General features: G+C 45.8%; 2 protein-coding genes across 21 annotated transcripts in view; one reads left to right on the top strand and one right to left on the bottom strand.

Annotated features, from left to right (window-relative positions):
* Window positions 1-6,110, top strand: part of Crtc (CREB-regulated transcription coactivator) — a 31,315-nt gene extending 25,205 nt beyond the window's left edge. For 14 of the 19 annotated variants that reach the window (XR_015291696.1, XM_086906654.1, XM_086906650.1 and 11 more), the window contains 6 exons: window positions 64-171; window positions 241-402; window positions 1,469-1,531; window positions 2,497-2,571; window positions 4,813-4,984; window positions 5,081-6,110. Coding sequence is in view for 17 of the 19 variants with exons in the window: in XM_086906654.1 (XP_086762780.1) it covers window positions 64-171; window positions 241-402; window positions 1,469-1,531; window positions 2,497-2,571; window positions 4,813-4,984; window positions 5,081-5,298 (798 nt within the window). In the remaining 2 variants the exon portion in view is untranslated. The remainder of the gene's footprint in view (window positions 1-63; window positions 172-240; window positions 403-1,468; window positions 1,532-2,496; window positions 2,572-4,812; window positions 4,985-5,080) is intronic. The other 5 variants (XR_015291697.1, XM_086906656.1, XM_086906655.1 and 2 more) reach the window with 1 other exon arrangement.
* A 3,462-nt stretch (window positions 6,111-9,572) lies between these two features.
* On the bottom strand, window positions 9,573-13,956 carry LOC105736415 (uncharacterized). Of its 2 annotated transcripts, XM_031918666.2 has the most exons (3): window positions 13,677-13,956; window positions 10,524-12,681; window positions 9,573-10,437 (listed from the first exon to the last, which is right to left on the bottom strand). In XM_031918666.2, exons 1-3 carry the CDS (start codon window positions 13,781-13,783, stop codon window positions 10,204-10,206), a joined length of 2,499 nt encoding a protein of 832 aa, XP_031774526.2. In that variant the 5' UTR covers window positions 13,784-13,956; the 3' UTR covers window positions 9,573-10,203. The 2 variants fall into 2 exon arrangements, with proteins under 2 accessions (XP_031774526.2, XP_086762763.1); XM_086906637.1 differs by having other exon boundaries at window positions 10,370-12,681.
* Window positions 13,957-13,958: the final 2 nt, after the last annotated feature.

Here is a 13,958-nt window from a genome sequence, read left to right as displayed (position 1 = left end):
GCGTTGCATATTTTAAAAATTTCGAAAGATCCCCCCCTTTTTACGTATCGCTTCCTTTCGCAGAAGTCGTCGCAAACGCAGCAACCGCAGCTCAACTCGTTGGGCTCGTACAGGTCCTCGCAGCAGGTGAACAGGCCGTCGCCCCAGTCCTCGCCCGGGCTAACGATTCAGGTAAGCGCGAGGAAAACTTTACCGACGAATGTGAAAAATAATCCTCTCTTTCGAATCGATCGGTCGCAGGGGAGCCCGTTGAGCTACAGCAACAATCCATCGGCGCCTCCCAGCCCGACGGGTCATCCAGGTCCACCGAACTTGACGTCGGAGAGCATCGACCAGAACAGTTACTTCATGAACCAGGCGCAGGCGGCGGCGCTTCAACAGGATTTCGAGCAGTTCACGATGGTTAGTGAAAACGCCCTGGCAACGATCCAACGCGTTCGCCTCGATCCACGCGATCCCACTTCTCGAGAATGAAACGTAACCCCCGAATTTTTTCCAAACGTGGCTCGTCGACTCCACCGCCGTATCACCGCCGCGTTTTTTTAATCGGATCGTAATTGTCTGTTTGTGCATACGGAAGGGAGTGGTAAGTACAGTTATGCTCGGTCATCTCGTTCGCGTTGCGCGACGGGAGCCGTTGGGTACGTATTTATTTTCGAACACGACAACAGTTCCTTTTCTTATTACTACTACCTAGACGATACGCCTCCCACGATATATTACTCGCAATAACAACTCTCGATTCTTTAGGTAATCGTTCTCTTCGCGCTTCTCGATCGTCTCGCTCTCTCTCTCTCTCTCTCTCAGACACCTGTCCCTTTTTGAGGGATATGCGTTTCGTTCTCAAACGAAATCGACGACTCCCGCGGCTCGTGGATTTTCGTTGTCGTTGTTGCTTCTCCTCCTCCTCTTCCTCCTCGGTGACTGACCTTCAAGGTTAGGCGACATGAATTATTCCACGCGCACGTGTCGAATTATTCGCGCCACTCTCGCTTTTGGTATGGCTTCTTCTCCTTTCTCCCCTGTCCCCGAACCCGTCGATTAAAAAAGGCACAAAGGGGGGAATTATAACGAGTTAAGCGTGTTAATAATCCACGAGCGCGCGGCCGTCGATTAAGGATCTCCGTGATGACGCCTCTCCGCATGCCTCGTGAAAACTTTTTTTTCGAACTTGTTACTTCGCTTCGAAGTGTCGTTTTTCGTCGCCCCCTCCCTCCTCCTCCTCCTCCTCTCTCGATCGATAGCAATTCCGCGGGTGAATTCTTTCCAACTCGCCGAATTCCATTTTCCCATTCGAGAGAATTTCGAAAATGTTCGGTTTGTCCTTGAGAGGAGGTTTTGGAAAATACGAGGCTCTCTCTCTCTCCCCTCCCCCCTCCCCATCCCTTTTCTCAATTCTTCTCGAGATGTATGCGAAATGAAATGAAATGTTAAGCCTTGATGTTTATCTGTTGCCCGCATCCGTCAGGATTGGCCGAAATTCGCGCAGCAGCTCATGGAACTTGGTTGCACCTGGAGCACGCAGATAGAGGTGAAAAGAAAAAAAAAAGAATAAATAAGAAACCCCCCTTGAAAAATTTTACGCACGAAACCCGATCCTTCTTCTTCTTCTTCTTCTTCTTCCATTCTCCTTTCCTCTCTCTCTCTCTCTCTCTCTCTCTCTCTCTCTCTTGTTTTCGTATCAGCTGACGATCGATCCATGCGTTCGCGGTCACGTTACAAACACGGCTATCGCGGTGTTATCGACGACGACAAATTGGTGGCCGACCCGCTTGGCATCGTCCCGCTTCGTTCGTTCAACAACGCCGCGATAGCACGTCGTTGAAGGATCCTCCCCCCCACCCATCCACCCTGGTAAAAATTTAAACCACGAGTCGAGCAAGAAGTCGGAGGATCGAAATTCGTTTCGACGCGAGGATCCATCTACTGAGAACGAGAGAGGACGTGCTCTCCCTCGAAGAAGCGAAATTTTCGAAGGCAACGAGTGAAAGAAATTCGAGCTCAATGACAATTTGTGACAACAGTGTTCCCTTCTCCAGCAAGAGAAAACACTCTTCGATAAGGATGGATCATCGATCGCGGATGGAGTAACGCGCACTGGCACTTCCGAGAGTAGAGAATCCTCGTGGCGAATGAAAGCGCTCAACACGGTTCGATCCCCGCGCTTCGCCCTCTGTTTCTTCGTTTTCCTCTTTGCTTTTTCTTGCTCCTCCTCCTCCCCCGCGCCCCTTCCTTTCCTCTCGTCCCTCCTCCTCTTTGCCGTCGTCGTTGGCCGCACCCTATTCTCCTTCTTCGCTTTGCACGAAAGCCAACCCTTCGAACCGATCGACCGTGAAAGGAAAATACGACGCGACGATCGATCACGCTAGCTCTAGCTCTCCCTCTCTCCCTCTCTTTTCTGTCGATTTTCGAAGAGCGCGCGACGAAGATCTCTTTCGAAGAATTTCTTATGGCGAAAATTCACCCCCGTTCTTTTCTCTTTTTTTCTCGCTTCAGATGGACACACCTGTGCCGACCAACATGATCGGAACGTATATCGGTTCGCCGAATCACACCACGAATTACACGCAGGTAAGCCCTTTGTTCTGCCCGATCGAGGCAAAGGGAACAGAATTCGACTCGGCGTTATCGTAATTCTTAACCCTTTCGCTACGGGCCGCCCAGCGTTTACGCAGTTCGAGTTGCTTCGAAAAGGTGTTTATCGAAAAGAAAACTGATAACACCGATGCTATGTTTCTGGAGAAGGATATGCAATAACTCCTAATCGCTCGTCACATCGTACTATACGCGGCATCTTGTGCACAGCGATTATAGTCGCCCATAGCACGTCTCGTAACATCGTATATAGAGTGACTATAGTGACTCTTAGCACGTCAGTGGCATTTTATGCAGAGCGACTATAGTCGCCTGTAGCACGTCAATGACATCTTCTGCAAAACGACTATAATCGTCCATAGTACATCAGTGACAATATAATGCAAAGTGACTATAGTCGCCCGTAGCACGTCAATGACATCTTAGTAGTAGTGTGACTATAGTGACTCGTAGCACGTCAGTGGCATTTTATGTAGAGCGACTATAGTCGCCTGTAGCACGTCAATGACATCTACTGCAAAACGACTATAATCGTCCATAGTGCATCAGTGACGTCTTATGCAGAGTGACTACAGTTGCCCATAACGCGTTGTTGCCATTTTATGCAGAGCGACTATAGTGGTCTGTAGCATGTCAGTGACATTCTATATAGAGTGACTACAGTTGCCTATAACACGTTGTTGCCATTTTATGCAGAGTGACTATAGTCACCTGTAGCAGATCAGTAACATCACCATAGTGATTACAGTCGCTCATAATATCTCAATGACATCTTATGCAGAACGACTATAATCGTCCATAGTACATCAATAACAATATAATGCAGAGCGACTGTAGTCGCCTATAGCACGTCAATGACATTTTATATAGAGTGACTATAGTGGCTCCTAGCATGTCAGTGGCATTTTATGTAGAGCGAGCGACTATAATCGTCCATAGTACATCAGTGACAATATAATACAAAGCGACTATAGTCGCCTGTAGCACGTCAATGACATCTTCTGCAAAACGACTATAATCGTCTATAGTGCATCAGTGACAATATAATGCAAAGCGACTATAGTCACCCATAACACGTCAATGACATCTTAGTAGTAGTGTGACTATAGTGACTCGTAGCACGTCAGTGGCAATTTTATATAGAGCGATTATAGTCGTCCATAACATGTCAGTGACATCTTATGCAGAGCGACTATAGTCATCCGTAGCACCACGTCAGTGACACCTTATGAAGAATGACTATAGTCGTCAGTGACATCTTCTACAGAGCGACTATAATCGTCCATAGTACATCAGTGACAATATAATGCAAAGCGACTATAGTCACCCATAACACGTCAATGACATCTTAGTAGTAGTGCGACTATAGTGACTCGTAGCACGTCAGTGGCAATTTTATATAGAGCTATTATAGTCGTCCATAACATGTCAGTGACATCTTATGCAGAGCGACTATAATCATCCGTAGCACCACGTCAGTGACACCTTATGAAGAATGACTATAGTCGTCAGTGACATCTTCTACAGAGCGACTATAATCGTCCATAGTACATCAATGACAATATAATGCAAAGCGACTATAGTCACCCATAACACGTCAATGACATCTTAGTAGTAGTGTGACTATAGTGACTCGTAGCACGTCAGTGGCAATTTTATATAGAGCTATTATAGTCGTCCATAACATGTCAGTGACATCTTATGCAGAGCGACTATAGTCATCCGTAGCACCACGTCAGTGACACCTTATGAAGAATGACTATAGTCGTCAGTGACATCTTCTACAATGCGACTATAATATAGTCACCCATAACACGTCAATGACATCTTATAATAGTGTGACTATAGTGACTCGTAGCACGTCAGTGGCAATTTTATATAGAGCGATTATAGTCGTCCACAACATGTCAGTGACATCTTATGCAGAGCGACTATAATCGTCCATAGTACATCAGTGACAATGTAGTGGCTCAGTGGCTCATAGCACGTCATCAGCATTTTATATAAAGCGATTATAGTTGCCTGTAGCACGTCAATGTGTATTTTATATGCAGAGCGACTACAGCGGTCCGTAATAGCGAAAGAATTTAAAAGTAATTTAAAATTCTTCAAATAAAGAATTTGAATTCTTATTTATGTTTCGCTACTTTTAAACGCAATTAAAGGAGTTAGGTAAAAAATGAAACTCGTAAGAATTCGATGGAATCGCGTTTGCAGAACGACACGATGAACGTCGGCGGTGAATTAGGGAGCGGGGACGCGGGTTACTTCAGCACGAGCCCCCAGGTGCCGTATCAGCCTACGACCACGAGCGCGACGAGCAACAACACGACCACCACCCAACAGCTCACCCCGCAGACGCCCAACACCCCAACGATCATCCTCACCGGTACGTGGAAAAAAAAAAAAAGGAGGACTGAGGAGAGAAACCGAAAGAATGAAAAAAAATATGCGTATAATCCCCTCGTCTCGTCTCGTTTGACAGATTTCTCCGGGGCGGACGATCTGACGAATCCTGAATTCGTGAAGGATCTTGGCTCGGCGATGATGGCCGACTTCGACCCGGACATCTTCCCCTCGGACGACGCGCTGAGGCAAGGCCTCGACCCCATCGACATGGACGGTCTACAAATGCTCACCGACCCGACCATGGTCATATCAGATCCCAGCGCCGAGGCCCATTTCAGGCGGGATCGACTTTAAGGCGAGCGAGAAAGAGAGAGAGAGAGAGAGAGAGAGAGAGAGACAACAAGTTTCACTCATTTTCAGATTATGCGCTGACTATTATACTACCGTAGGAGAATACGAATTCTTATCCTGTCCTGGTGTCGCGATTTATCCTTGGGACACTTCGACAAATGGGGGACAATTGAAGTCTTGCGCTTCGTCGTCGACGCGCTTCCAACGCGGGAAGTCGTGTTTTTCTACGCAACCATCGTCGTCGTCGTCGTCGTCGTCGAGGAGGAGGAGAAGAACGAATTAGTTAGATTCGAAAGGAAATGATAATAATAACAATTATTGCGGAATTTTCCGGGGAGAGAATGGTATAAGTTGTACAATCTCGGGGATCAATCAACGAAATGGTGTGTATTAGAGATGAGGCGCGATGATCGATTGTTTAAGATATCAACGGCCAAGGAGACGCGTGTTCGCGTTGGAATGGAGCGAGCGACGCCGATGTCCCGTGTTTCGTGATAAAAACCGTTATTCGAGAATTAAGTAATACAAATCTTTATTAACCCTTTTTTTATTTTATACTACTTTGTACATTGTATCATGTATGATCTCTAAGAAGCACAAAACAAAATGATCTACTGATTTATACTACGATGCTTTTGTCATATACGATCCTATATAGTAAGGCAAAAGGAAAGAGGACTACTGTTTAGGTGAAAAATTAACGTTTAGCGGGGAAAAAAAAAAAAAAAGTGATGAGAAAAAGGAAAAAGCGAAAAAAAAAATGAATAAATAAATAAATAAATAAAGAAATAAATAAATAAATAAATAATAAGAAATCATTATGGAATATACACGTGGGTTGGTTATGCTGCTCCCCCTCCCCTCGCCCCCCCCTTTGATTCGGGAGGGGGAGGGTATAACGGGGAGAAGAAGCTCTACGAAGCGTGCGAAACGCGTAATGTTTAACAGACACGAGAGAGGAGGGAGACATCTTTCGGCAGCATTTGAAAACAAAAAAATTCCTTTCACTTTTCGTTTCCACCTATTCGCCATACATTTCGAATCTCCTTTCCCCCCACCCCCCCACATCGAATCCTTCTTAGATTTCTATCTAATGGGAATCGTTGCAAATTCGAACGTAGCGTGTTCAATTCGTTGAGGAGAAATGAAATGAAGAAACCGCGTATCTACTCTTCGTCAATTGTTTTTTGAAAGTAACGCGCAAACATACGCTTTGTACGCGTGAAAATTAATCTGCCGTCGCGTTAGACTTAAATTCGACTTAAAATGTATAAAATAAAATGTAATAACCGTAAGAGGGAAAAGAAAAAAAGGAAACGACGCTTATATCTGTATATAGAGTGTATACGTACGTAGTAGGAAGAGCCGATCGAGTAAAAAATCGCGTGTCCATGCGAAAAAAAAAAACTTGAGGCCGCTGTTCGAAGGTGCTGACAGAATTATTCGACTCGACTTGACACTTTTCTCACTTTTCGCATTTTATCATTAAAAATTTCTTCGCTCGATGAACGAAATATTGAAATTACGAACTTTTTTCGTTTCATCGGGAATCGTCGAGAACTCTCGAAATCGATCGAAAGCACGAGCAGATTCGTCGAAACTTTTTAAATGCCATCGAAATTGAATTTCGCAAAATTTGTCTCTCGCCGTTAATTTAATAACACTTTCTCAGCCCTGTGTATCGATCAAATCGATATTTAAAGATCGAGCAATCTCAACTCTGTCGTTCTTCGATCTTCGACGAATTAAGGTTTTTCCTTCGCGAGAGAATTATCAGAATTTTGGGCTCGAAATCTCGCTCTAAGGAAGAGCGGGCCGATGTTGCCAACAACGTCTGCGAGGAGAAGTGGATCGGGGAGGATCACTCGCTCGTTTGCGATACGTGAAGAAAAAAAAAAAAAAAAAAAGAGGAAAACCTTGTTCCTTCCGATTCGCCCATTGCCACGAGAAAGTCTCGCCTCTGGCAGGGGCGAGACGGTGCCAAAGCGCGTACATATATATTCGTCGTTATACATTATAAGATTAAGTAAGATCGAATTGAATTCGATTTTCGAACTCGTCAATTTCGTCAACGCCGTCTCTTGATCGAACGTTCAACTTTTCACGAGCAAGTCGCTGTAAAGCGTGTTGTAAAATCGAGTTGAAATGTGAATGTGGAATACATTGATCGATGTTAAAAAAAAAAAAAAAAATTCTCGAAATAAAATGAAACGAAAGATTCTCCTCGATGTCGAGAATTTTTGTAATTTGCGGAATTTCGATTTCGAGAAGATTCGAAGAAATTATCGTTCGGCGGCCATTCCCGTTCTACGCGTAAAATTTCAAAGTATCCTTTCTTTCACCTCGTCTTATCCAGTTTCGACACGCATGCATGAACACACACACACACTCTCTCTCTCTCTCTCTCTCATACACATACGTATGCATACAACGCACGCTTTTTCCATGCTAAAAGAGGAAGGATGGATTGGACGATCTCCGCGCCAATTTCAAATCGGAATATTTATGCATATTTGTCGAAATATTGTTGGATCAAGTGGGGAAAAATGAGAGAGGTAGGGAAACGTCTCGACCTATGGATCGACCGTTGCATCGAGAGCGCGCCAAGATTCGAAGGAGAAGGAAACGGAAGGAAGGGGGGAAGAAACATTGTAATATTTGTATATAGCCATGTTATTGTGGTAAAGAAAATTACCTATTATTATTATTATTATAAATATTACGCATATACATATATATATATATACATACATATATATATACATCTATATGCGTGTATACATATTTAAGCCTGTAATACCGTTACGTTGTTGTACCATATTATTGTGAACACCATTTCTCAGACATCGATTTTTTTAAATAAAAAGAAAGTCTCTATCGACATGCACTAAAGCAGAGTATCCGTCGGAAACAAAGCGAAACAAAAGGGGAAAAAAAAAAAAAAAAAAAAAGAACGATCCGGTTTCTCTTCATTTTTTAACGATTAATCTCTCGATCTTGACCTGCGTCGCCTTCGTTACACACTCGCGGTTACATACACCGTGCTTTCAACTGCTTCGAATTTTCCACCATCGCGCTCGTTTCGTCCTTACTCGACTCTTTCCGTTTCGCGAAAAGAAAAAAAAAAATTATTATTATTACGAATCGATCACATCGACCTTCCAGAGCCTTCGTTTGGAAAGAAAAAAAAAAAAAAAGAAGATGTACATACCTATGTCAATTCCTGGCTCGAGGCAACAACACGTTCTCTGCAACGAAAGCAGATTATCGAGAAAGGACGGAGGCGCGGCGATTCAACGTAACGATCGGTGCCTGTAACGTTTCACCAACGAGCCTTCTTGCCGGACTGACGTTCGTCTCTCGAACCTATCCCTAACGATCTCGCACGACCAATCTACGAAGTCAGTCTGCAACACGTGGAACACGCGACGAATCGGGCGATGCGTGCTGCGAGTTCGCGTGAACGATTCTCCAGTAATCGTGTTTGAATAACCGTGAAAGAATTGTTCGAAGAACAATTTCGATCTCAATGTCCAATGTGTTTTGGATCGAGACGAAAATGGTTGGAGAAATCGTTGGCGCGAAATATCGAGATCGAATTCTCGCGAGTGACGAATTTTGTGGCGAAAGTTCGATCTCGATCGATTCCAGCTACGCTCTCGACTCGAGTAATAAGCATCTGCGCGTATCCTGGCGTAAAATGGCGGTGCGCGTAACGTGAACGACGAAACGAAAAAAGAAAGAGGGGAAAAAAAGGAAGAAAAGGAAAAAAATATATATACGAGAGAGGAACACATTCAGTCATTTCTCACGCAACACCGTGATCCTTCTGCCCGTCGATGTGTAAATAATTGTTTCATATTGTTGTAAAGTAGAACGGTGATAAGGAGAGATGGATGATAACAAGCGAGGAGACGTCGGTACTCGAGTTTGCCGAGAGTAAATTCAAAAAAAAAAAAAAAGAAAAAAAAGAAAAAAAAAGAAAAAAAAATGGTCAAAGTCTCCCCCGTAATGTAAGCGCACAAAACAGAGGGTTAACGATCTATGTGTCTTCTTCGTGTTTAATCGTATCTTTGTTATTAAATCTTGAACGTCTTACGAATGTTTTTATGTCTGTGTATTTGCCTCTGAGTCTACCCGTCTTTCTCTCTCACTCTCTCTTTCTCTTCCTTTAGAGACGCCATTCGACACGTCATCAACGACGAGCCCATGGATCCATCCAGCAGGTATATCCAGAAACATCACTTTTCGTTGTTTTTCTTCTTTTTAGATAATAATTTTCGTATATAAATTCAGATTTTATTAATACATCTCTCATCGTATCGTATCTGTCGTTTGTCTTAAAGTACTTTTTTTTCTTTTATTGTGTAACATAAGTTGCAAAACGAAAGTCGAAATAGCGTCGAAACCGCTTTAAATACGTGATCGGGATAGATTAAAGACAATAAAAGACGCGAATAATAAGTGAAAAAGAGATTCGAGAGTATACTCGCGAAAGAGGCGCCGCGCGGCGTACACTTCCGTTTCAAGGACGTACGACTTTTTGCGTATAAACATTGGCCACGTTACCGACGAAACCGATGTTATTGTAACCGATCGCGATACCAACGATTAACGCTTGTTTTTTTCGAATCTTCGAAGGGAACCGTTAATCGTAGGATATTCGCATTCCTACTCTACGTGTTTTGAACGGATCTACGGCTAATTAATCTACGTGTGCTTACTAATATATTTCTGATCTTCTATAATATATATATATATATATACACATATATATGTATATAGAAGTATATATATATATGTGTGTGTGTATATATATGTATATAGATTACGATGTCACGACACGGACCGATCGTAGAATTGTGAAACGCGATTGAGCGCGAAATTTCGTGTACGAGTGTTGGGGAACTAGGGATTGGAAACCGGAGGGCGAAGAACTCGTTTGATTCGTTTAAATCTAGCTAGCGCCACCCCAGGATCATTGTTGAAACCGCCGAACGCATCTCCGTATTCGGTCGCCAATGGGCCCATCTCTTCGTTACTCCCTGCGAACGACGCCACGGAACCGGATTTCTTTTCAGACAGGGAATTCCGTTCCGCGACCGCTTTCTCATCTTCCGTCATCTTCGAATCCACGCTCGACTGCCAATTCGGAACCATTCGTTTAATGACACTCGCGTAGTAGCAATAATAGCATCCGCAATACCAGATTAATTTCCCCCTTTCACCTTTCCATCACCGAGGTTCCCGCGCAAGCTCGAGTCCTGCACAAAGTCACCTGGTTGATTACCCTCCAGCTTTGCGCCGCGTTGTTCCGTGTTCTTAGCCCTTCGTCTCCTCTTTTTTTTCCGATCCGGTCTTTCGACCAATATCACCTCGCGCGGCCGCTCGCGTTTCCTCGCTATCTTTTCCGGATCTTGCGCTTCCAGTTTCGCCGCCGATCGTTTCTTCGTCGCCATCGTCGCCGCTTGCCGAGTCTTCTTGCTCGAATTCGACTCGTCCTGCTTCTCCTGGCCGTTGTTGTTGTTGTTGTTGTTCCCGTTGTTATTGCTGCTGCCTCCGTTCTCGCCCTGCCTTTTCCTCCGCCTCGAAACCACGAATCGTTTCTCCTCCCGTATCTGCGATCCCTTGTCCGCCCCACTCTCCGGCGATCTCTTCGACACGGTGTCCCGTTTCTCGATCATCGCCGGTTGCTCGTTCTCCTGCTCGTTCTCCTCCTCCTCGTCCTCCTCCTCCTCCTCCTCGTCCCTCAACTCCTCGAACTTGGCGTTGTTCTCCTCTATCTCCCTGATACGCTGGTTCTCCGTAATCTCCCTCTTTATCTCCTCCTTGATCGAGTCTATCTTCCTCTGGATCTGTTCCTCCACGTGCTTCTGATAATCCTCGTCCACCTGCTCGCCCGGCGCGCCACCCCCCTCGCTCCCCTTCTGCGACGATTCCGACTTTTCGTTCGCGTTCTCAACGGCAGCCGTCTCCGGCACGTTCATCGGTATCTCCACGTTCCCCTTCAACGCCTCCTGCCCCCCCTGGCCGCCCCCCATGTCGACGATCTTCGACTCCTCCGCCTTGGACGCGTCCACCCCCTTCACGCCCAACGAGTCGCCGCCGATCAAATTGCCGATCGGCTTGTTCTCGTTCCCCGACAAGTTGATCTCCTGCGGCTTCCCGGCCGCCTCCCCACCACCACCCATCATCACCTCTTGACTCTCCTGAGAATTCTGCAGAAGCTTGGCGCCCTCGTCTTGCCCCTCCACCATCTCCACCTTCTGATCGGGGTTCATCGGGGAGAGGATCGGTTTCTCGTTCTTCGCGTTCTCCGTATCCCGATCGCAACCCGACGACGACGACGACGACGACGACGACGACGATTTGGACGATCCCTCGTTCTCGTTCTTCGTGTCGAGCACGTTCCTCTTCGACTGTTGCCCCGCCGACTCCTTCCCCTCCTTCGAGCTCGACTGATTGCTCTCCCCCTTGCCCGCCTCCCCCTTCTCCGACGCGTCACGCTTCAAGGAGCGCTCCATCGCCTTTTGTTCGGCCGCCGACGACGACTCGCCACGATCCTCCTCCCCGTTCATCCTCGGCCCGCTTGCGTCCCCGCCCTCGAGCGCCTCCTTGTTGTTGTTGTTGTTGTTGTTGTTGTTGTTGTTATTGTTGTTGGTGTTGCCGTTACCGTGCTCGTGCTCCCTCTTCACCCTCACGTCCCCCCCCCGAAACTTTCTCTTCTCGTTCCCGACCTCTTCCTCGATCGAGCTCTCGTCGAAGGCTGCCCCCTCGTCCCCCCCCTCCACGGCCCCCTCCTCCTCCATCTCCTCGTAATCCTCGGCCCCCGTTATACCCCTCTTCACCACGTCCTTCGCCTCGAAATCATCGTACAAGCTGGATCTCTCCTCCTGGTCGATGAAACGGGCCGAATCCTCGGCCGTGTACTCGCCCACCCTGCTGTTGTACCTCGGCTCCCTGTCCTTCGTGTTCACGGCGAGGTCCTCCTCCGTTTCGTCCGCGTAAACGGAGGACGATTTCTCCTGGTCAAGAGGTACCTCGTAATCTTTGACCGGTAGCTTGCTGGGCAGATCTCTGGAAGAGCGACCGATTCTCGAGCTACCGCTTTTGCCGCTTTTCACGGGCAACGATCGTTTCTCCTCGCTCTTCGCCGCCCCCTCGTTCGCCCCCCTCTTCGCCACCTCGTCACCCCGCTTTATCCGGGGACGTTTCCTCGTGTCCTCGGTACGGATCGTCGTCTTGTCCGCGACCGCCTCGACGTTCCGTTTCGAGTTGGTCGCGTAGTTTCTACGCTCCACGCCTGATCCACGAAAGATTCGCTCTATCGACGGGTCCACCTTGCTCGCTTGGTCCTCGATCGCGTAGCCGCCGGCCTCCGCGTTACTACGTCGAGCACAAGGGGAACGGAGGGGGGAAGACGAAGGAAATATAAATATATATATATATATATATATATACATATACATATAGTTTTTTTTTAAGGAAGAAATCGATGGAAAGGAAGAAAGGAAGGAAGAATCGTCGGATGGACGATTCGTTAGAGAATATGAAATTCGATACTGGTTGGAAGAGGATGGGGAAAAGCAAAGGAAATATATATACGTAGGTTTTTAAGGAAAGAAGGAAGGAAGGAAGAATTGTCGGATGGACGATTCGTTAGAGAATATGAAATTCGATACTGGTTGAGGGGAAAGGAAAGAAGGGGGAAAAGACGAAGGAAATATATATATATATATTTTTCAAGGAAGGAAAGAATTGTCGGATGGACGATTCGTTTGAGAATTTAACATTCGTTGAGAAAGAAGGGAAGGAAATTTGTATACGTATATTTATTATTTTATATATATATACATATAGTTTTGTAAGGAAGAAATCGATGGAAAAGAAGAAAGGAAGAGAAGAAAGAAGGAAGAATTGTCGGATGGACGATTCGTTAGAGAATTTGAAATTCGATACTGGCTGAGGGGCAGGAAGAGGACGGGGGAAAAGAAATATATATACATAGTTTTTTAAGGAAAGAAGGAAGGAAGGAAGGAAGGAAGGACAGATGGACTAGTTATTAGTTAAGAAAAAGAAGAAGGAGGGGAAAGACGAAGGAAATTTGTATATATTTATTACATATACAATTTTCTAAGGAAAGAATCGGTGGGAAGAAAGGAAGGAAGAATTGTCGGATGGACGATTCGTTAGAGGATTTGAAATTCTCTCTCTTTCTCTCTCTCTCTCTCTCTCTGTCGCGCGCGAGTCGTCTGGTCGCGTTTTTCGAGCGAAGAAATTTATTCTCAAACGCGTCGGTTCGGAAAGGAAAGGAAGGAGGGAGGGAGGGAGGGAAGGATAGGACAGTTATTAAATATTTTTTTTATTTTTTTTGTAAATACCTGGCCGCGTCTTTGACAATCTCTGGAAAGCAATGAGAAACGAAGGATCGGAGAAGTATGGACAGAACAAGGATGTGTGCACAATTGAGATGGAGTCGTACGATCATGGTGTCGCAAAGAAACGGGCATCGTAGCGCAATTTTTTTCTATGAATGGGCGGGCGTGCGAGCTACTTTCATATTTTGACGATTGATCATGAGATATATACTTTAATCGGACGACGTTGGTGCTGCTTGAATATGGAGCAATCGTCCCGATCGAGTAGCACGATCGAGATGTTGC

The sequence above is a fragment of the Apis florea genome, unplaced genomic scaffold (genome assembly GCF_048593485.1).
Source record: "Apis florea isolate Af1SG1 unplaced genomic scaffold, ASM4859348v1 contig_2495_pilon, whole genome shotgun sequence".
NCBI lineage: Eukaryota > Metazoa > Arthropoda > Insecta > Hymenoptera > Apidae > Apis > Apis florea.
This window is presented reverse-complemented; position numbering and strand designations above follow the sequence as displayed.